General features: G+C 36.2%; 2 protein-coding genes across 2 annotated transcripts; both read right to left on the reverse strand.

Moving 5' to 3' along the window:
* Positions 1-1,058: 1,058 nt before the first annotated feature.
* Positions 1,059-16,936, reverse strand: LOC144473744 (tetratricopeptide repeat protein 39C). The gene is made up of 16 exons (XM_078187906.1): positions 15,257-16,936; positions 13,413-13,550; positions 11,333-11,534; positions 10,357-10,564; positions 9,932-10,132; positions 9,195-9,363; positions 8,859-9,057; positions 8,268-8,529; positions 4,764-4,924; positions 3,944-4,047; positions 3,751-3,871; positions 3,254-3,361; positions 2,713-2,828; positions 1,836-2,003; positions 1,588-1,680; positions 1,059-1,181 (listed from the first exon to the last, which is right to left on the reverse strand). The coding sequence occupies exons 1-16, from the start codon at positions 15,410-15,412 to the stop codon at positions 1,059-1,061; spliced, it is 2,529 nt and encodes an 842-aa protein (XP_078044032.1). The 5' UTR covers positions 15,413-16,936.
* Positions 16,937-17,242: 306 nt separating this feature from the next.
* LOC144472627 (apyrase) lies at positions 17,243-18,856 on the reverse strand. The gene is made up of 4 exons (XM_078185876.1): positions 18,180-18,856; positions 17,913-18,116; positions 17,682-17,839; positions 17,243-17,586 (listed from the first exon to the last, which is right to left on the reverse strand). Exons 1-4 carry the CDS (start codon positions 18,793-18,795, stop codon positions 17,374-17,376), a joined length of 1,191 nt encoding a protein of 396 aa, XP_078042002.1. The 5' UTR covers positions 18,796-18,856; the 3' UTR covers positions 17,243-17,373.
* Between the last annotated feature and the right edge of the window lie 4,929 nt (positions 18,857-23,785).

The raw sequence follows: 23,785 nt of genomic DNA on the forward strand, positions 1-23,785 counted from the left end.
TTACGGGAAATCACCGTTATTTATTCAGCACCGGCACTTACGTGTTTCAATTACCGACCTCCAGAAATTTTCCACAATTTTCTAGCATTACACAATTGGCGATCGATCGCTTGAAATTATATTGTCGGATCAAGAGGAACAATATCCATTGGGGTGAAACGTTTCTTTACCACTTGTGCCGGACAGGGGGATAGGTTTCTCAGTTTCTACGGTGATCTGTTTTGGTACTGTAAGCTTTTGGGACAAACACAAGTGCTGCATATTTTTGGGTTAGTAAAATTTTTTAAATTTTTCTGCATTTTTTAGTTTCGGCAAAGACTGGACCGTATCATTTTCGATTTATTAAACTTGTTAGAGGCAGCGCTATATTGTTTAGAGTTAATTTAATTTAACCGAAGACTGGGCTGTATCGTTTTCGATTTGTTAAATTTGATAAAAGCAGTGCTACATTGTTTGAAACTTATTCAATTTATTAAATACACTTGCATGCTGCATATTTTATAAAATTTTTCTAGAAACAATTCTGTATTTATCATGTCCTATTGAATTTATTAAACGCAGTGGAGTATACTTCACAATTTATTTCTATTTAAAGATAATGTTATATATTTCACAATTTAATTTTATTTAAAAACGTTGTTATATATTTCACAATTTACTTTTATTCAAAAACCTTGTTGTATACTTCAGAATTTACTAAATTAATTTAAAGACAACGTTACGTTGTTTATAATCTATGAAATCTATTAATCACCGCTGCTGTATTCTTCCCAAGTCATCTGAATTCTGTAAACGAATGTAATGTTAGTGAATAAAACCTAGCAAATTCACTATGACCACGGTAAAATCGTGCGCAAAACATCGGGTGTACACGTCTTTATTAACTACACGATACAGTATACATAATAGGCGCGAGAAATCTAAATTAAAAAAATCGATATTATATTATAAATATTATGCTACGTGGACGCCATCTTGGGGATCATGTGGAACCGGCCCTTCGAAAAGATCATGCCGAAGTTTCTGCTTCGTTTTCGGTGATCGTAGAACAGTTGGAATTATCTATTCTTCCGACTTAGGGCACCGTGTATCCGTATCCGATAGATGCAGGTGTATTCGTTGTTGCCACTGTTCGTGTGAACCTTTAATTCGACTATTTCGTACGGCTTTTTCTCCTTCTTCTGCGAAACACATTAAAAAGGCGCGTTTCTCAAGGATCGCTGACAATTTGTCTAACAATTTCATGACTTCAGATTTACAGTTTATACGAAAAAATTAGTCCTCGATTTTTCCAACGAGACTCTAACGAGGGTCTAACTATAACGGAAAAATAAATAAAAATAGTAAAAACAGTGAATTTTGAAAGATTAGACACTTTAATTTGGATAATCTTCCGCTTATCTATTTGTAATTATATAGTTATGTGCTTATTTTGTTATTTCATTGCGATTTGTTTCATTGATGTGTTTGGAAACGGTGAGTTCGAAAAGTCGGATATTTCGATTTGGAATTTTCTAAGCGTGTTCGCGGCGTAGATTGCGATGCGGGATTTTTGAGTTTGCAAAACAACGAATTTGGAAAATTTACCTGAGTCTCAAAATATTGTATAGGTGGACCACTATTATCGTACATGAATTCACCGAAGAGGAAAGGGTGTGTATCGTCCACACAGTCCAGTCCCTAAAATGGGAACAGCGTAATTCGATTATTAGCGCAAATGAGTCTCACTTCTTTGGTTAAAATTATATATTTTTGCACGAATATATAATAGGTGATCTATAAGAAATAATATGAAATATGAAATAGACGATTTATAACAAACTATACAGATTTACCCAAAGGGAAAACTTCTTCGGCGCGGTGCTCGTTTCTCCTGTGGGCGATATGGATTCCGGAATATGCTCCAGACTGACTCCGGAAACAATGACAGGGCCGAGCAACTGTATCACAGCGCTGCCGGTGCTGCCCTTAAACGCCCAGCACTCGCCCGGAAGAACGCCAGTCTTTAAAACAATTAATTAATCGCTTCACCAACAGAGAATTTCTTAAGAATTTCTAAAATCTTTTATATCGAAACTGTTACAACTACATGAAAAGTTATCATGCGACAATAAATCTGGACTCATTTTAAAGCTTAAAGTCTCTACTTTTGTAAACTATTGTTTATTTCTATCTAAAATATTATTGCGAAACAATGGCAATCGTTTTTGCACCCTTACGCAGAGAAAACAGCGGAGATACTTCTTCTCAAGAATACTCCAAATTGAACCGTCTGTAGGAACTTTAGAAATTTTGTTCTGCAAGTCACTCGGTCGTAGATTTAAAGATTGTTGTTTCTACTTTGCAATGACATTAAACAATTTACTCTACGTTTTCTCTTTAGTTGTTTTATGAACAGAAATTAGGTACTGGGTCGTATAACTAGGTTTCCTGCTGTTATGGACAGTTGACGGTATTAGTTCTCGTTTAAACCTGTACAGCATGATAAGAAAAACTCGTGGATCAAGTTTTGAGACGTCATTGCAAAGGGGAAGCTTCAATCATCAAATCTGTGATAAATCGAATTGTTAACAAAAATTTTTAATGTTTTCAGAGACGGTCTTCCAACTGTCTCGAATGTGTTAAAGCTACGAGTCTATGATTTATTTTGTCGAAAATTCTTGTCCAAATTCTTGCGGTAGCACGTTGAATTGTTAAATAAAGAATTACAACCTGAATGATAGTTTGAGGTGTGTTTTGTTGTTGACAAAGCGGGATCCCAAAGAGTTTCAGCACTGGAGCACCGGCCGAGTAGGTTTCTGTGTTTCTTATCGAGAGAATGGCGCCTCCTGCATATTACAAAACAAATTCAGTTATTTGACAATACGCTGTGCCAATATCCTGAAATTTTGTTGACATTTTCACAGCCAAATGATAGTGACAACAATAGGACACACTGTGCGAAATTTAATTTTATCATATACTTATAGAATCTGTAGATTAGCGATGAATTCACTTTAAAATGCAACAGCACGAAATAAAGAAATATGACGAAGCCAAAGTGACATATATAACAATATACATAAACGATAGAAGCAATAAACAATATTGGATCGAAGATACCACGCTTGGAACAAAATACCTCCAACATTTACTATATTAAAAATTGCTGAATCTTTTGGAATATAATGCTCTGTGAAATGCGAAAGATCCCGATCGATATTGATAAATAATAATGGCAAATAATTATCTTGAATAATTATGGCTACGAAACCTGAACTTTGAAGAGCGTAGTCTGTTCTTCCGGTTTTGTCAGCGTCGTACGTCTGCAATTCGGACCTCACCAAGTCTTTTACCATATTGGGGGACATGGCCTTCATTCCTGGTTTTAAGCAGCAATTAGATTTGCAATAAATAAATTTAAGTAATAAAATTCGCGGTAATTCAACTAGAAACATAAGTAAACGTATGGAACTTGCAAACTGTAATATATTCAATTTGGAGCAATAAGATAAGCGGTATATTACATTTTGAAGAATTAAATTTGCAATAGGTAAGATTGTAATAGCGATATTTGCAATGTTTCCAATGGAATCGGAGTTTTGTTCAATAATTCAATTGGAAATATATTTAAGTTGTAGTAATTTAAGGTGTAATAATTAAATTTGCCCCAGAATTGCCATAAGTGTCGTTTGCAGGTAACCCGATACAATACCATTTATATTTAATAAACAGTCGCGTCAATGATTCCAACAAATTATGGCGTTATACCTTCGGACACTTCGTTCCTCAGGTATTTAATGGCCTCGGCCATTTTCGGAATCACATGTCCCACTTCGTTCAACTTGTTCCTCAAGTCGTCGCGCGTCTCCATCACGTTTTGCACTTCCATCTGGTCAAAGATCGCTTGAAGATACAATTTGTAATGTTTGAGGTCGCGTTTAATCAGTGGCTTATTAATTACCGATAACGTGTTCAAATGAGTTCTCAGGGTCACTAAATCCGATCTGATTACTTTGAAGGTACTGCTGGCGGAGTATTTGTCGCAGACGTGGGACACGGACATTGCTGAAAATTTGTGCGATGAAAGCATCTCATTCCAGAACTAATTGAATTTATTAGGTAACGTTGTTAATTATTCTTTGAACTCTATGGATGTCGTCGTGTATATTCGTACAGAATGTATGGTAACTTTATGCACTCGACTAGAACAAGTGCTAATTGTTTGCTCAACGACGAGTATACTCTGCTTAAATTTTTATCTAATGACGAATATAGTCGTCCCGAGTTTCTGTTCGATGACGAGTATACTCGTCTTGAGTTACTGTTTCACAATGAATATACTCGTCCTTAATTTCTATTTAATGACAAGTATGCTCATCTTGAATTTTTATCTGATGACGAGTGTATACTCGTCTTGAATTTCTGTTTAATAACAAGCTCGAATTGATCGGTAAACGTATAGGAAGAAATTAAATAAATTTTTGGAAAGCTGTCTTATTGAAACAACAGTATTTCAGTAATCCGATTTTGGTTAAAAAATATTTCGATATCCGAAGTAAAATAAATCTTGAAGAACAGTTTCAATGCGACAATAGCTTTATAATTACAGTGTTCCATATTTTATTAAGAACACTGGTGAGAGAAGGATTGTCAGGTTAAACGAATGTATTTATTTTTGAAAATGGTCTAGGTAGTTGTACAAATTAGGTAATTAGAATAGAACATTGAGCTCTGGAGGGTAGAGTAATTAGAGCAATGTTTAATTGTTAATGGGGACGTACCTAATAACGACGTAATCACGCAAAATACAACAGGTTTGATGAATTTATAGTACCAAGCGGGCGGGTGCGAGGAATTTAAAAAAACAGCTGGACAGGTTCCTCCATTATTGGCGCAACAATCCGTGCTTCGACCGCTCATCGGATCGCCCTCATAATCAGATTATTTGATCATTTGTAGGACCGTAGATCAGACACTCAACGTTCTTCCTCTCGGCTTTGTCGAATTGCAGTTTTGTTAGGTTGTCCAATAAAAGGCTAACTTCCGGCTCGATGGATCTCGATTTTTCATTAAATATCATCGAGCGTAGTCTTGGTCATCTGTGACTCACTTTACAAATGTTATAGCGATTGACCATAGTTGAGAAAATTAATAATTTCTGTCTGTTCTTTTTATAAGATAATTGATTACCATAATAGTTGTCCGCTAAACACGTCTCGCCCTATAGTAAAGATGGACAGCTATTATAACCTCGGCTAAAAAAAAGACCAGAAAATAAAATCATAGATAAAGAAATAATACTTTACAAAAAAAGTTTATTGTAAAATGAATATCTCTATCGCATCATTTAGTCAGGTATTTTTTATACGTTTTTGTCAGACGTGATCCTGAAAAACAATTTAAAATGAATGAACGTCTTCCATGATTTAGTTCTGTTTAAAAAATTAATTTTCAAGCTACGAAGTACAATAATACATTTTAAGAAATGTTTAAGTGATCTACTTGATATTTTCTGTCAAGACACTAAATTATTTTGTTTAATTTTCCTGTTTTGCGAATAAGTACCAGGTTCGATTATTATTAACGTATTGAAGTATATTTTCTGTCTAGATACATGAGCAAATACAGACGCACAGTGATCAACTAACTATACAGGGTGGTCCACCAGAAACGGAAGCCACCTGCTTCAGGTGACTGACCTATTTTTCCGTAACTTCCGGATTTTTTCCAAGCTCGATATCGTCTCAAGGATGCGTGGAGAAATTGTCACTAGACACGTTTCTCCAACTAACAAACGACTGTCCTCGAGTTAATTAACGGTGGTACAAAATATTTTGTGCATTATACCGAAGTGTCTCGCTTCTACTGAATCTCCCTGTAGTATTAACAATTAATTAATGCTTTCGAAACATAAACACGTAATTTTTCTTTCGGCTTCATGGAACCATTCGCCGATATAACATAGAATTATTTAAAAATTTATTTACAGAAAATAATGCTACTTAATATGACCTTTAACAATATTTGGATGAGTAACAAACCATTAGTGCTTCTAAACTCTGTAGAACATTTAATGAATCATCTGTATAAACTCAACAAATTATATGTTTAAGGTAATTGTTTTGCAAAATATTTTAGAATGTTTTATAATATTTTGCAAAATTCTGCAAAAATCAATGATAAATGTGTTTAACTAAGTTAGAAATGTTCCGTTCCAATTAACATTATAATCACTAGCTATTTACATTACATGCGATGTAAAGATCGACATCGATCTTAAAGAAGTATATATCATCAAAAATATAAAGAAAAATTCATACATAAAGATCTGATGGATCTAGCCACGGCTGCTGCGAAGTTTTGGAAAGCGTACTGATCTATATTCTGCTTTAATCGTTTACAGGGTGATCCTTCAGCTCACGACCAGAAAAGTGTCATTTACATAAACTACCCTGATAGACCAATTTTGTAGATTGTCCATTTATAGTTTATCACAACAACTGGCATACAAAATATATTCTTTTATTTTAAACGACGACGATCGAATGAAACAAATTTTGCTTTTCTAGATGTGGAAACCGTGTGCAATGTTACAAACAATATTCGAAGATATTGTCAACTTGCTTTTAAAATTTTTATCAACTCAGCAGGAAATAAAAATATTTATTGACTGGTTAACTTTATTATGGACTTTGAATTAGTTGTTTAAGACAACAATTTTATTTACAGATTAATAGATTGCCCGCAGCGACACAGTTCAATATTACTGAAATGGAAATCATCGGCTTTCTGTCAGCTGTAACACAGTCATTAAGAGCACCATTTAAGAGAATCATTTATTTAAGTTTATCCTTCTCAGGCTGTACTAAATTCTTTATATTTAAAAGACTAAACTTCTTCATTTTTCATCATAGAGAATAATATTAGTTTCTTCCATTTTAAATCATCGATAGAAAAGCAAAGATTAGCAATTACAAGAAAGGACCACCCTATACGTTCATTAGCGTGAGGTTATTAGTAGCACTATGTACAGGAGGTGACGTGGTCTATGAACTTTCATTCGTCGTCGCTGAATCTTCTTAGGGTGCTACGTATTCGTACGGCGAGCCGACTTTCAAAATCATAGTCTGTGTACTCGTTGAGGGCTTTTAATAACACTGTTCTTCCCTCCTCGACGTTCTAAAATAATGCAGAAAAAAGGTAATTAGTCAGTGTTAAAATAGTTGTTCAGTAAATTAACGAACACTAAAAAATTAGCATATACAATGTATGTAATTAATTTAGCCAGATTATTTTATGTACTTTAATACTCTATTTTAAACTACCTTATTATTCATGTTATTCAATTTTGCGATCCCGGAGGAACATGATTTGAATTCCATAGTGAAAATACATTTTAGCAAATTTTCTTAGAACATAATTATTGTCGTTTTTATATCGTCAATTATTATTGAGCGTTACTGATTATTTGACATTGTTAATAAAAAAAAGTTACACAGTCGAAGATGAAGTGTCAAATAATTTCTTTTTCCATAGCAGGCTCAATTGTAAATTAAGTCGAGCTCTGAACGCTTACATTAGTGACGCAAAGCGCGCTACCAAGCTCATACAGCGCAAAGGCGCTAATATGTTGATCGAACATGTCATTGGACGGACTGCGTCGTCTCAGGCAATTGCGGTAGCTTTCGATAGATGCTTCCTTGTCACCGAGATAGGAATGAGCTGCACCCTCGATTAAGTCAGCTAACCCAACCATTGGCTCCTCAGATCGGTTGCCTTGACATTCTGAAACGAAATCATTACAATTCGAACAGTATTTTTACAAGACTCTTGCAACTGTACATTTTTACAAGATTCTTACGAGTTTACATTTTTACAAGATTTTTACGACTTTACATATTCACAAAACTCTAATAACTTTACATTTTCACAAACTCTTACAACTTTACATTTTTACAAGACTCTTGCAACCTTACATTTTTACAAGACCCGTACAACTTTTCATTTTTACGAGACCTATACAGTTTTACAATTTTGCATGGCTTTTACAATTTCACATTTTCAACAAGACTCTATCAATTTTACAATTATATTACATTTTGACGATTTATTAAACTTTATATTAGATTTTAATGTTTTACATTTTTATAAGACTTTTTCGACGTTACAATTTTTATTTTAGAACAAACAGAACTCTGTTGTTTAACATTATTAGCTTCGTTAATATTATTTTTATAGTGATCATTATACAAATTTTCTAAGTAATTATTGAAAAGAATTAAAATGATTGATTACCCAGAAGCACTCTACGCAGCGAATCCGAAGTACAGGACGGCATAGCGTTCCACAAGTATAGCAGTTCGTACACAAGTAATCTGTAATACAGCACCGTGTAGGGTTGCCCGGTTTCTTGATCCTCGAGCTTAGTCGCACGGCGCTGGATGAATAACCCTAACTGCGTCTCGCGATTCCTCTGCTTGGCGAAGTAACGAATTTTCTGATAATTCAACGCCAAGTTATCTAAATTACCAATCGCACCACAGCAAACTGCAATTACAAATAAATGTATTGTACAAATAATCAACCGGAGTTTTTAATTGACTGTACATGTGTTCCCTTAATTATTTTTATTTTTCACGCTTACAATTTGAAACTAATAAATCAAAGAAAATTTACCAATATAAACCGCCATGTCTGAAGTGAGTCAAAATTTTTTCGAAATTTTCAGTCTCCGGAAAACTGTTTTTTTCGAATTTTCCCTGCAACTACCCCTACGGACTCATAACGTTGCAACTCGTCTGTTTAACAATTATAAGACAACCGATTGTTTGCGGAGGTACCGGCGATTTTACAGTTATCGATAAACATTGTTATACCTGCTCCCAAGTAAGCGTAGAAGCTCTTCGACCACCTGGACTCGTAGCATAATTGCGACAGCGACGGATAGGCTTTTTCATAGTTGAAGCGGATAAGGTAGCACCAGGCCATTTCGTGCAGACATAGTAGCTTAACTTCCCTTTGATTCGAAACTTCGACCGCCTTCTTGTATGCCTCGAGTGCACCGGCAACGTTCGACTAAATAATCAAAATTTTAAAATAAACCGAAAAAAAGGAATAATTAAAAATAAAAATAAATTAAATAGACAAATATTGTTTCGTAATCCAAGTTCGAAGCATCTCCGTTAAGAGCATCTTCAAGAAATTTCCCTTACCTCGAGTCTTTCGATTCGACCCGCAAAGAAGAGGAAAAGTGCGGAGTCGCTAAATTCTGGATGGCACTCGGCGATTAATTGTTTCGCAGCGCTGACACCTGCTCGGAGATTATTCCCATCGAGACCAAAGAATGGACGGACGATCGTATGGTACCAGAGCAAAGACAATCTATAATGAACGAAATTTTATAGCGTTTATACGATGAAGAATTGCAAAATTTATTTTACAGTATTATATCCTTGATTTTTCACAGGTATCAATATTATTATTTATGAATATATGATGTTTATTATATTGTACAAGTCTAAAACTTGATTGAAGTAATTAGTTGCAACAATTGCGATGCAACTATTTATAAATATTATAGAAGGACACAGTTTATTATTTTAATCATGATTCAACGACGTCCACAATATTTATGAACATTATTTATATACATATTTAATGTAAAAATTGTGATACAACTATTTATAATTGTTATAGAATGATAGAATTTCTACAATATAATAATTATATTATATATGTATACTATACATATAAATACGTAATATAATCATCTATAATACTGACAATTATTCATTCATAATAATGAATGCAATGCACGCGTAATATTATTATTTATGAATTATTGTAAGGCATAGACATCGTTCGATAAATCGAAGATGATTGACAATCCTTCAAGCTGACTAGACCATGACATGCCTTATACTTTGCTGGAAATAATAGAAGGTCTTACGTCGCCAAAGGAGCTCGCATGTCCTCGCTGAGACGAGCGTTCTTCAAGGCGGCGAGGCTCGCTTCTCTATCACCCTCGAAGCCAAGAAGATGGCTCACTTTTACTAAAGATGGCGGCAGTAAACTGACGCATAGTTGGTAGATACCGTAACCGAAGTTCACCGCAGACATCAATCGGGATACCTCCGATGGCGCCACGAACCTGATGACAATGTCACCTCCGTTAGCATTAATCATTGTTATACACAATATCTGATATTATGCAGCTGCAAATGTTTAGACAATTAACCAATATCGTAGACAAAGTATGAAACAGTGAAATAATACAATTTTGGTAATTATTTCATTAAAGATAATTACGATGAGACAATTGCGATGAGGTGATTACGATGAGATAATTACGATAATATTATAAATAATAATTACGGTGTCTGTTGTTCATAGTTAATGCCGGTGAGCGAGAAAAGCATCGACAAAGAACTTCGCAGACTCGACGGCGATGATACCGGTGTCATATTGTTCGCGGAGTCGTTGCAGGACGATATGGACAATTCTGACGATCCTTGACTGCGAGGACTGTGCAAAGAGTACGTGGAGTCAATGGACGACGGTGTGCTGCATCTTGTGTGAACACCTGCTGGAAAATTGTATTGAAAACTATAATAGGATGTCTTCAGAAAAGACACTTCTCGAAGATTTAAAGCTTGCAACAAGCTAAATGTTTGTGCAACTATACACAAGGTGAATAACTTTCTCATAAATCCTCCATTAATTCATATACAAAATAAATATTCTCTGTACGGATTGTCAGAGTGAAGTAATAATTGGATTTAGATAAATGTTCTTTAATAAATTGCAGGTAATGTAAAGATATTTTTACTATATTCACTCTTCTTTATAAACACTTTTTACAGTCTAAATATATAGTCTGGATCGTGTTAATAATATTATATTATACTTGACTGTATTTTATGTTATACTTGATTACGTTTTATATTACATTATATTGCACTATAAATTATACAACACACAAACAAATAGTAAATTGTCATGTAAACTATTGTCATTGGACTGTAAAATTAACATTAGCATCAAGTATATCTCCGTAAAAATAATTGAATAGTTTTTCGAAAAAGAAATATTTAAATAAAGTGCTATTTCATCAGCATTATTCATTAAATATTATTTAACATTACAAAAGAACCACTACAAACGAACTGCTCGAACTAATGTTCCCATAACTAGACCGTGGCCTTGAGATGTCCTAGCTTTCAATTGAACGTGTAAGCTAAGAGAATAATTGATTTCTGTAGATGGTTCCTCCCTGAGAAAACTGCAATCTAAAGAGTGCGCTATCAAAGGAATCGAGGGTGCTCCAGAGTAGAACAATGCAAGCGCATACCAGAGGGCTTCCTGCCAAACGTGTGTTGGTATAGTTGCCAGATTTGCGAATGTGCATATTGATAAACCTTCCAAGCTTTACGTAACGTCCAACCACCGCGAACGTAACCAGTCAATTCTTGTTGCAACAATGTTAATATCGCTCTGCAGAACTTGGAGTCTGCTAGGACTATTTGCCTCTCCAGTCTGTTCACGTAATCGGTCTGCAATAATCGTTTTCATCATGAATATTTGTTGCCGTTAAACTGCCGTTTGCCTCGCCGAAATTCGTATTTTAATTGGCACAATCGTTATTAATTATTCATTCTATTAACTAATCATTAGTCGATCTTCGCGATTCTTCAGAGCGTTCCTGATTTTTTGATATTTTGAGAAATGAAATATCAGATTTCTTAGGGATATTATTCTATAGGGTCGTCTTAAGCGAGGTAGATTATTATATTAGGTTGGTGCATATGAAATGTCGGATGTTTAACACGTTCGTCGCCGCGTCACCCATATCTGGGTGACACTAATTTCTGACCAGTTTTGAAAATTTATTTTTATTGCAACATATTCGAGCAAAATGAGTTCGACTACGATTTTTCGAATGCGAAAGAGTTCTAATGTCATCCCCTATGATAAATGTAAACTTTTTAGTTTTATTTTATTTAATTAAATTGCTTTAATTATGTGGGGATTGTAGTGTCTAATTGTGGGCGACGGACGTGTTAAGTAAATATATAAAACTGTATATCATTTTTCAAAAGTTGTTGATTTAATAAAAATATGCCCCGTTTGCTTTACTTCACCTTTTCCAACGAGATTTCAATACAGAAATGCCCGTCTTAAACAAATTCTGATCTTTAGAATTAATAAACTCTGATATGGAATATTTCAGACTGTCTTCATTTATATACTGTTTAGCCCGTAAAAACTGTCCTAAATGTTTAAAATAGTGAAAGTCGGTGTTGGCGAAAGATCTATATTTTATAAAATTTTATATTTTACTTCATTTAATTTCGCAATTGTTTTGTACGGCGTATGTGTAGTTTTTACGGGCTAAATAGTATGTAAATGGAGAGAGTATGAAAAATTCCATACTATAGTTTATTGATCCGAAAAATCAGAATTTCTTGAAGACAGACATCTATGAATTAACCGTTTTAACCAAACATTAAAGTTTATTAGCGATTTGCAACTATTTCTCGATGTCCACAAATTCATATAAATCGAATATTATTATAACAATATTATATATACATATACATATATACATATATATTGTATACCATATAATAATATAATTGTTTATAAACGCTGGTAGGTAACATCCATGATGGCGCCGAGTGCAAAAGGTAAACTCACGTTGGGAAAAGTGTATTGAAACAAATGGGGCACATTTTGATTAAATTAATAGCTTTTGAAAAAGGATATGCAGTTTTATATACTCGCTTAAAAATCCGATATTTCATATGCACCAACCTAATAGTTTGATCAGATAATTCTGAAAAGCGAAAACACGATGTTCTTCGTTAGATTTTTCAATAATTTAAAGCGGTAGAAAATAATGCTTTGTAGATTCGTGTTCATTGCGAGAAGTATTGTAATATTGTTTAAAATAATGCAAATGTTTAGTAGTATAATGCTTTGTGTAAACTCCAAGACAGTGAAGAGCGCATACGTGGTACTTTTACAACGTTGTTCTTCGACGCAGGATGCTATTCTCGTCCCTTGACAATTTATTTATAAAAATAGTTCATTGATGAATTTAATGTTACAGAGGCTGTTGTTATAAATATACGGAAGATCGTTTCTTTACAATCGCAAGGTGTTTTGTACAGAATAAATCAGCTAACTGGTAGCGCGATGGTGCCATTTGTAATAAACAAATTTTACTTACGTATTAATATATTTATGCGCACAAACTTTTGCATAAATTCGATTAGACTAAATATTTTTTTATAAATATCGTTGAAGTTGCACGCGAAATATTTTGCAATATTTTTTTCTCATCTTTCAAATGAGAAAATATCAAAAAATCGGGAGTTTCGTAAATAAATCAGCCTGTATCACGAGCTATAATAAATGAATATAATTACTCCAGTTTCTTCTGTTCTGAAGACTTGACTCCTCATCGACTTGAGCCATCCTATGTCCATCGCGCACTCCCTTTCCATGCTTTTCAGCAGTTGTATGGCTGCGTCGAGATAACCATCCTCGAATGTCATTAATGCATTCTAAAAATTATTGATTTTACGTCACCGAATCGCAGCGAGACATTTTTTCAACCGCGACTGCGGCCTTATTAAGTATCTCAATCAATCTATAAAGCAGCTTTAATAGCCTATCAACAATCCAGTGAAGAAGGTATACAAAAATTTGTACAACTATTAGTAATTTAATATTCATTAACGTTTATTTCATATTTTGTTTAACTCAACAACAGCGCTATTTGCACCTTTAACAAAGTTCACATTGAATCAAAATAATACTTCCCTAAATCTTTAGTAGAATTAATTAATAATAAAATAAGACTGTACAGAACTGTAAATGAAAATATTAACAAATAAAATAAATTGTTAAGTAGCGATAAGAACGGCTAGGACTATATTGATGAATAATTCTGAGAAGAATTGAGAAAATGTAAAATGACAAGATTTAAATGAATTTAAAATTCGAGTCCAATTGTGGTTATTTATAGAAACCGTGACGAAATGTTTTCTTATCTGACGTCGACAATACTGAAATGGCCTATATTGTCTAAATCAGGGCAGACATTTAAATAGCTCCTTAGTCAATATGTTAAGCCGCCTACGGTTGCACGCGATCCAGGCGGTCCTACATTTAACATTTTACTCGAACAAAGTCATGTAATGCAATGTCTTCCACCTTGATCAAAAATACATGCCGAACATTTGCATAAAAGCACACGTGCATACATAAGTGCATCGGATGTAGCATAGCGATAGAAATTCAATTTGAATATATTGTACAGCGAATTTTCTGCGTTCATTACAATATTGATTATGAAAAATTACAGAAAATAATATTATAATTACACGATACACTTTTACGTCAAATAAAAATGGTTTGAATCCGTTTTACGATACTTAATTGTAATTGTGATGATGGTAACTTCAGTGAGTTGAAAATACAACAATATTTCCTAATTCTTTAAATACTATTACTTTTATCCATTTCATCTACTTATTTTAGTCCAGTTTTGAAATATAAAATATCGGAATTATAAAATGATGTCATAAAATGCAAAATATTAGAAATGGCAACATAGAAAATATTAGAAGGATTTGAAGATATTATTAAAAATCTACTAAGATCGATGTATAAATTGACTGTTATTTATTTATAATTTAATCGAGGTAGAAAACGTTGCATAAAGATACGCTATTCAATCACTCTTGACGCAGTGTTAAAAGTTACATCCTCCACTCTGCTAACTGCGGTTTTCGCAGCCTTGAAACCTTCATATTGCCACCTAAATTCAGAAACTTCGTGCTTTACAGACCAGATATCTGGTAACAATCTTATCAAACATTCTATTATCTCAAAAAAATTGTTTAACGAATCCTTTTAAACAAAAACGATTAAAAAATAACTAAAATAATAAAATAATTGTATATAATAATAAAATAATTTCCTAATGCTTGATTTTGCAAAAATTGTTACGTCGTTAAAATATTAACATCGGAAATCTAAAAAACAGATAACATGAACTTAAAGAAAACAAAAGAAACATAGAAAAACAACAAAACTAAAAAATCGATACATAACTAAAATAACACAACAACTTTAAAACTTTAAAACCTAAGAAATAATAAAAAAATTAAAAAAGATAAAATCTGGAATTTAAAAGAAGCCTAAAAACAGCGGAAATGTAAAAAAAACAAGGGAAGAATACGTAAGTATCGTTTCACCGACATACCATGAATGAAACGAAGCAGCGGCCGGCTCGAACATGGAAGCTGTTAGGGTATTTGCTAAACAGTGCCTTGGCCTCCTCCGTTTTGTTGTTCAGAAACAGGGAGATTCCTTCTCTGGCTATTCGCCATTCCTGCACCTCCTCAGATTTCTTCGCCATGCCGATGCCGATCTTTTTTATTGTTCAATTTCAATGGGTTATCGTATGGGGTGCACTGCAGTATTTGCCACGTGAGGGTGCGTCAGGTGGCAGACATCTCGCTCACTCTCAACAACGATGTAAATGCTTGTGCTTCGAGAAAGTTGATGCTGACGTCAATTTAACATATTTTTCATTTGCGATCCAAAACGGATTGCTAAAACTCGATATCTTTATAGAATTCTCTTCCGGAATGTTAAACTAAAAACGAAACTGAACGAAATTTAGTACATTTTCCAGTAAATTTACGGTTATTTGCAAATTAAATTCATAAAACGTGATAATTTTGTGCAATTCCTTCGAAGTACAATATAACAAAAATTATACAAATAATCAAGCAAATTAAAAATGTTTAAAGTACTCTAATTTAGCAACGAGCATCAAGTATAGGCCGACATCAATTTACACATTTTTTAGATATTTTACAGTCAATTACAAATCAAGTTGACAAAACTGCAATAGTTTTGTGAAATTCTCTTCGGGAACGTACAAACAAAGATCATACAAATTATTAAATAAAATAAAACTATGTAGTATATTTTAATTTTGTAGTGAACAATATGTAAAATGCGGATTAAATAAATGAAACGCAACAGTTATTTCAACATTTCTCAACAAAAATCATAACAAACTATAACGTCGTCATGCAAATTTTAAATATATTATTTTGCGGCGACAAATAACAAAGTCGTTGTAGCACTTTCTTAGAAAGTAACTGTAGGAATCATTCTATTCCTGGATTATTTAGCGACTAACAAAGACGGTTTTCCATTACAGTCCTCGTCGGCGCTTGTCAAAGCACTGTCAGCCGTGTTGCGGTGGCAGTGTCATCACCGTGGACAAGGGTACAAGTGGCAATCCAGTGACAATGCTTCTGTGCCGCACAATTGGCAGATAATGCCGGCGAAGGCGTCAGTCGTCATCCGGGAAAACGGTCCGCAAACGAGCAGGAACCTGTTACCGTACCGAAACCACTTTCGGCGGATAATAATTAACCGCAGACGATGATTAATCAGTAACGGTCGTTATCATACAATACATTCCGCTCCCGAAAAAGCACCGTAAGCACGCTCCGAAATTCATCGATCCGACACACTCGAATTTTATTTATTCATAGTTTAATTAAACATATTACTTTCGGTGCGACGAAGTGGTTTTTTTTTTAAATTGGGAAACCTCGATGCCAGAGTCACGTGTCTCTGTTTTCTGAACGTTTCGGACACTGTCAGGGAATACCGCACCTTGCCACCACTGGGTCGAATTAGGTTTCACTTAGGGTGTAGAGGAAAAAGGGTGCTAGGTTCATAGGAGGGTTCTAATTTTCAGATTAAACGGAGCCTGTTCACTATGGTGCCACGAATTGACTGAATCCTCTCGGCGGAGCGCAATGCTGCTGCCACCACCTTGGGTTTCCAGGTGTACGTGTATACACATGGATTATGTGCGTATATATATATATATATTATTGATTTTACAGTATATATAGCGGCAGTCGCACGTTCGCCGGCGAGTTGCATTTTCGTTTCGTAACCGGGCGAACTCTGCCGGAATTATTGCAAAATTAATAAATGGTAACGCTATTAACATTTGTAAAATTTAGTTGAAAGATTATAGACTTGGAGAAAATGCAGTTCTACGAAACTGTGTTGCCTATATTTATGTTCCAATGCAATTTTTCCATTTCCCCTCTCTATTCCAACTTAATTAAACAGAATCTTATTCGATCTTAAGTATTTTCACAAACAAATTGGAAATATATCTTATTAAAATAAATTGAACTATTTATTTCGGTAGAAAAGTCAATTATAATTATCTTTGCAATGAAAGCAATACACTGGTCAATAAATACATTTTAATCGGATCGAATTTCTATAATATTAACATTTTCTCCGAATCAGACGGTAGTATTCCTAAATGGAATATTATATAAATTCTAGACCTTCGAATTTCTTATCTTCTATCCTAGTGTCTTGCATTATCATAGCACCTGCAATTGTAAACGCCGTTATGTATGTGGCAGTTTTTCCTAGATATTCTTCCGTTTTGAGCGCGACGATTATCATGTCTTTCGAGCCCGGCAGAAACTTGAAGCTTGAAAAGCCTCTTATTGGTACGAAATTGCTTATCTTGGTGACCTGTAAATCATTTTTCCATGGATGCATTTTTTATACTGCATTTCTATATAGCAAGATTAATTACTTCAATTATTCAAATAAAAATTAACTGGAACCTTAACATTGGTAAAATTCTCATCCGTCTGTAGCAGAACATTACAACTCATTTTCTCATCTTTAGTACCGTCATACTGGTCTTGTGAACACCTCCTCGGTAAGAAGAACCAACTTTTATGTATGTTGCTCCAGACTCCGGATTCATGAATCATGTAACCTACACAATATGAACAATTAATTCTCAATTTCGTGAGAACTATATGAACCATTTAGCGGTAATAATCACATGCCTGGAAATTCTATGTTGATTGCTTGCCTCAGACGTTTATAATTGAAATCCCAGTATGTTGAATATACTTCGCCACGAGGAGACACTATTTTTATCCACAGGGGATCATTGTTTAGGAATATTCCATTATCACTTGTCCATTCCTTTCCACTGCTGCCGACATATACATGCTCATCCTTGACTGTTGCCCACTCTATTTTAAATCCTGTAAGTAACATTAATACAACATCACTGAAGAGAACAATGAATACATTATTTAACAATGTACCTTTTTTACTCTTTCCATTGCCGTCCATTAATATCAACCATGGATAAGCTTCTTTTCCCTCGATGACATATATTACTCCAGTACGGTCGTCAAAAGCCAGTAACCGCCCATCGAAGACAAGCAATTCGGACAACTCCATGCCTCGTCCTTTCATTGTCAATGATGTCGTCAACATGTCTGTCTTATTATCCCAAATGACGGAGATGAACGTGGTGCTAGGATTCCAAAAGAGACTCCCAGTTTTCATAAGGCTGTGCCATGCGTTGTTTTCATATAAGATTTTGGAGCCATGATCGAGATCACTTACTATGGCTATCCTATATGTGATACCCATTACTGTCTCAATGGGGGCTGACAGGGGATACGTTTTATTGTACTTGTGGTAGCGGCACTGCGTGTACAGCTGGTCGGATGGTGATCTTTCCCTCAACAATGAAAAACAGAGCAGAAACATAGGAATACATGATAATAGGAAAATAAAAATCAGATACTGATTTTGAATGCGGAACGTGTTGTTAGCAACTCTGTACACATGCGGTGCACTCAATGCTTGCCTCCAGTAATGTAAATTAGTCATGTTACTTATGCTATTCCTCCGTTTGAAAATTTTCATCATAACCTAATAATTTTATCTGTCATACTTGTCAACGACAAGACAGACAATGTACACGACTGCATCCAGCGCCATCTGAGTCGAAATTTAAATCGCGCCAAAAATAAAATCACGGAAAATCGCCTGTAACATTTCGAAAATCCTTTACACTGTAGAAAGAAAATGCTCTACAGCTTCTAGCGATACAGTAGTACATTATATCTCAGATTACAATAACAGAGTACCAACATCCATCAAAGTTTATAAATGTTGAAAAAAGGAGCCGCGTCATTCAGATTTTAATCACAAGAGGTAATTAATATTTCATTTTTTTTTTTTAATTAAAATATTCTTCTCCGTTGTTGTCTCTATACTGTTTAAAATAATTTTCGGGTCAACGATGATTTTTAGGTGCGCGCGACATGTGGACAGTTTTCTAATACGGACCCTTTTCCCATTACAGTGATCTACCCTTTACAGCTGCGTCTATTATTCCGTCTCTACTCGACTTTCCTAGTCGATTTACCCGAATTTCCGAGGGTGCGAACACATCGCAAAACAAAAGTCAAACAACGTCTAAACCGGTTCGCACCGAGTACAATGGGAATTCGTGAAATAACCGTAACAAGTAATCAACAAGATTATCCGGCGGTGGAACATTTCCAAGAAATCCATCGATATAGCATTACGTAATGTTATTTTAAGCCAGCACGCGATCGTTAAAGGAACGGTTTTAGTAACCGGTTCGATACCGCCCAGCGTGACCGGCTCGTATGTATACCGTACGATGAACAGTGGCCGAACTTTTCATGCCGGAAAGACAGCAATTTGTCTAGTGTCAATAGCTTGCATCGGCCTTGCATATTCTTGAACGTTGTTGGGGTTGAACGAACGAGTCTGGGGTGAAACGAATCGAGGGGGTGGAAAACCGGGGTGCGAGGGTGGGTGTGCATGGGTCGTTCAGGGGGTGGCCGACGCGAGAAGGGGAGGAAGGGGCGACCATGAGGGTGGCAAAGTGCTCGGCAGTCGTGTAACGCGTTTCCCGCCGACAACATCGGCTATATCGGCAACAATATTAAATCGCGGCCGGGTTTCCGCGTTTCCACGTGTTCATCGCGTGTCTTCGGTGCGGACCTGATCGCCATTGGTCGTCGCGCGCCGCGGCAACCTGTATTATCGATCGAAACGTGCGTATTGCGCACGTTGCCGCAGTTACGAGTGTCGCCGGGTGGCACCGCGGTTCCCAGCTACGGCACTGGGTCTGTTTTTTTGCGCTGACAAAACTGCTGCCGATTTCGATCCCGTGTCCCATGTCTCGGCATGAGGACGATGAGATTAGGATGACCGAGGGCTGTCGCCTCTACTGCTACGTCCACTGTCAAAATCACCGTCCAAACGCCATTCTGCCATTTCAAATAGCACGCACGTTGTCACGCGCGTCGCCGAGAAAAGTCGCCATCCGATTGCGACGGTTCATCCGCGCTGTGATAATTAACCCGCCGATCGCGCACGAACCAAAGGATCGTTACGTTGTTTCTCGTTTACTCAGGATTATGGTGTAACAGTGTTTAAATGCCCCTTCGTTAGGTTCCGGGATCATCGATCGATACCGGACCTGTTTTATTTATCGTATCACCGATCGTCGAATGTTCTGGCGGGAAAATCGGCGGAGGGTAATGGCGTGAAGTTGGCGTTGCCGAATCGACCGATCAACGATAATTCGTCCGTCTTGTAATGAAAGTGTTCAATCCGATTGTGCCTTTGACCAATCCTGGTCGTTTGAACCGTGTTAGAAGACAAAAATTCTCGAGAGATTATGGTGTTATTGTTAATGGTGAACGATAGTCGCTGTCCTCCGGCCGTGGATGGTCGCACTGCCGAGTCTCCGAATCCACATCCTAGAAGGTAAGCTGTTCGAGAGCACGTGGTCTTTTGAAATTACAGGTTCTGCGGCTCCAGTTCTTGTCTTGCCATCATCGAGTTTCTGTTAAGGTTTGCTTGCTTACACGATCTTTTACACGATCTCCCCTTGTTGCAGGATCCGCTAATCTTCTCGGCAAACTTTAGGTCTCACTGTGCGAGGTGACCATGCTTATCAGATTAGGGATATTAGTCAGGTATCCGAATATCGCAGCACGGTTTTACCTTAGCGTAAATTCGTAAGTAATTGTCTACAGGTTCAGACAATAATATTCGTTAGTTTAATTGCTATTAATTTACAGATTATATTAAATCAATGGTTTCTCAATACGGATATTTCCATCAGATTAGGGCACACTTTAAATAATATGTTCTTCGGATGGATGTTGCTGTCCCATGCTCAAAAATTTTACTAATATAGATAATAACTTTTACAATACGTATCTTTACCATTTTTTTACTGTACCATACTTTTGTAAATTTTTCAAAGGTGTCAATAGAAACGGTTAACAGAAGTAAGCTCGAACACTGAGATGCATCACTATGCCACACCCGTGAGCACGTGTATCTGTTGACGTTCTGGTCCGCCGAAGTTGCTAAAGAATAGTTCACCGGCTAACAATGCGGCGAACCATACAATCTGGAATCATACTGACCCAGGTGTCATTGAGGCTGGCAGCTATAGAATCTAGCAAACTGACATATTGACCAGCCAGAGTAAACACGCCGAACTCGGTCAAAGCGATAAGGGCGCGGGTCCGTAAAAAATAACCGGAGGTCCTGTGCATGAACAACGGCGATCCAAAAACAATTCCGGCGATAAAAACGATCAAGATATCCTGCGTCGACTGTCCGTGGCAGCCAATTAAAACCGTCCGCGACCGTTCGTTTCTGTAAATTACAAGGTAGCTCGGCGGTAGCCTTAAAGCAGGTAGACGAAAGGTAAACCTTCCGTGTCTTCGCGATAAGGGTGCCGACGTAATCTAACCCCGGAGATAGGGCCGGGCCGTAAGAAGACACCGGGCATCGTCCACGACGACGCGTCCTCGTCGGACGGTTCTTCAAGGTCGTCGACCTTAGGCGTCTCGTATGAACGGGCTTGCTTGCACGAGACACGTAATTGTGCTTGGAAGACGGCGCGGGAGGAGGATAGATAAACGAGATGGAACGTGCGAGTCGGGGATATGGGGGTGACTTTGTAGGCTCGGTCGAAGGGGTAGGGGGTTCAGTTTCAGTGACGTTGTTCCGAAACCGAGGGTAACGAATGAACGTTGATGTAAGGGAGAGAAAAAGGGAAAGTGACTGCATAGAGGGGGAGCAAGCGGACGCCTCGGTTGCATCGCGGTTATGGGCTTTCGCGACTCCTTATGGGGTCATTCGGCGGACCTAGCGAAAACTTAGCAAATAGGAAATTGCGAATTTCATGGAATTGGATACTCTACCGTGGGCAAAGCAGATGATGCTTGGGATTACTTTCGTTTATCAATCGTTTCAGAGATATCTCGGAAAGTAATGCTTTTAAGAACTGTCTCCAAGAACATCGGGAACTAAATCATTGAGAAACAATTTTGGTACTTTGGGTCACGATAGACTTTGACAAAGGTTTAATCTTTGCTCTACGATCTTATCACGTTATTTATACTTACTGCATTGTTTGCCAACCGGTGACAGCATTCTGCTATTGCTCGCAAGTGAATTGCCCAGTGCGGACGGTAGATGAAATTTTTCCGTCACAGGTGCTCGTGTAACGTTTAGCTACACATTTGTCATATTGCAACTGCACCGCAAGGGGTGAATATTTCATACAACTGGAATCTATTATACTATTAGGTTGGTGCATACGAAATGTCGGATTTTTAAGTAAGTATATAAAACCGTATATCTTTTTTCAAAAGCTATTGATTTAATAAAAATATGCCCCGTTTGCTTTAACTACACCTTTTTCAACAAGATTTCAGTACGGAAATGCCTGTCTTAAACAAATTCTGATCTTTAGAATTAATAAACTCTGATATGGAATATTTCAGACTGTCTTCATTTATATACAATTTAGCCCGTAAAAACTCGAGCAGATTTTGAGCAGTTTCAGGACAGTGTTGGCAATTTCTTTCGCGAGCAACGTCCCTCAAGTATTCGCGAAACTTTGCGCCAATAACTACACGTTGTTCGGCTGAAGATAGTGACAGCAACCTGTCATAAATAATGTCGGGATTAAGAGAAATAAAATGAACACCAGCATGAAAAACGTAAACACTTGAGTCTTTCTTCTCTGACGTCAGCTCTCCGATGAGACGTTGCCAGTAGATTCGCACTCGGCGCGTGGCTGTTCCATTACCCACCGCGAAGCATGTTGAACAGCTCTGCCTTGTATGATTCCAAATTGGGACTAATTACAACCATAATCACGCGCTTGCATTTTACCCCATTTTCGTAACTTTATACTAATCATTTATATACTATTTAGCCCGTAAAAACTGTCCTAAATGTTTAAAATAGTGAAAGTCGATGTTGGCGAACGATCTATATTTTATAAAATTTTATATTTTACTTCGTTTAATTTCGCAATTGTTTTGTACGACGTATGCGTAGTTTTTATGGGCTAAACAGTATGTAAATGGAGAGAGTCTGAAAAATTCCATACTATAGTTTATTGATCCGAAAAATCAGAATTTCTTGAAGACAGACATCTATGAACTAAACTCGTGTTGGGAAAAGTGTATTGAAATAAATGAGGTGCATTTTGATTAAATCAAAACCTTTGTAAAAGATATGCAGTTTTATATACTCACTTAAAAATCCGATATTTCATATGCATCAACCTAATACTTGCATGCATGGTTTTAACCCCGTTGTGTTCGTATGGCCTACTTGATTAGATCGTTTAAAAGCGAATAATACTTTAATTGTTGCCAGAAGAAATGTTTTAGTTAATGATAGACATTTCTTTATTATTCAACTAGTTACAGAACTCGGCATGGAAGTGGGAATAATCATGAGCTGATCATTCGAATGATAAGAACGAAAGTAGATTACAATTTAAATAAATTATATTACCACCCTGTAAAACCGTAATGCTATTACTGGGTGCTTTTAG

This window comes from Augochlora pura, chromosome 7, assembly GCF_028453695.1.
Source record: "Augochlora pura isolate Apur16 chromosome 7, APUR_v2.2.1, whole genome shotgun sequence".
NCBI classification, from domain to species: domain Eukaryota; kingdom Metazoa; phylum Arthropoda; class Insecta; order Hymenoptera; family Halictidae; genus Augochlora; species Augochlora pura.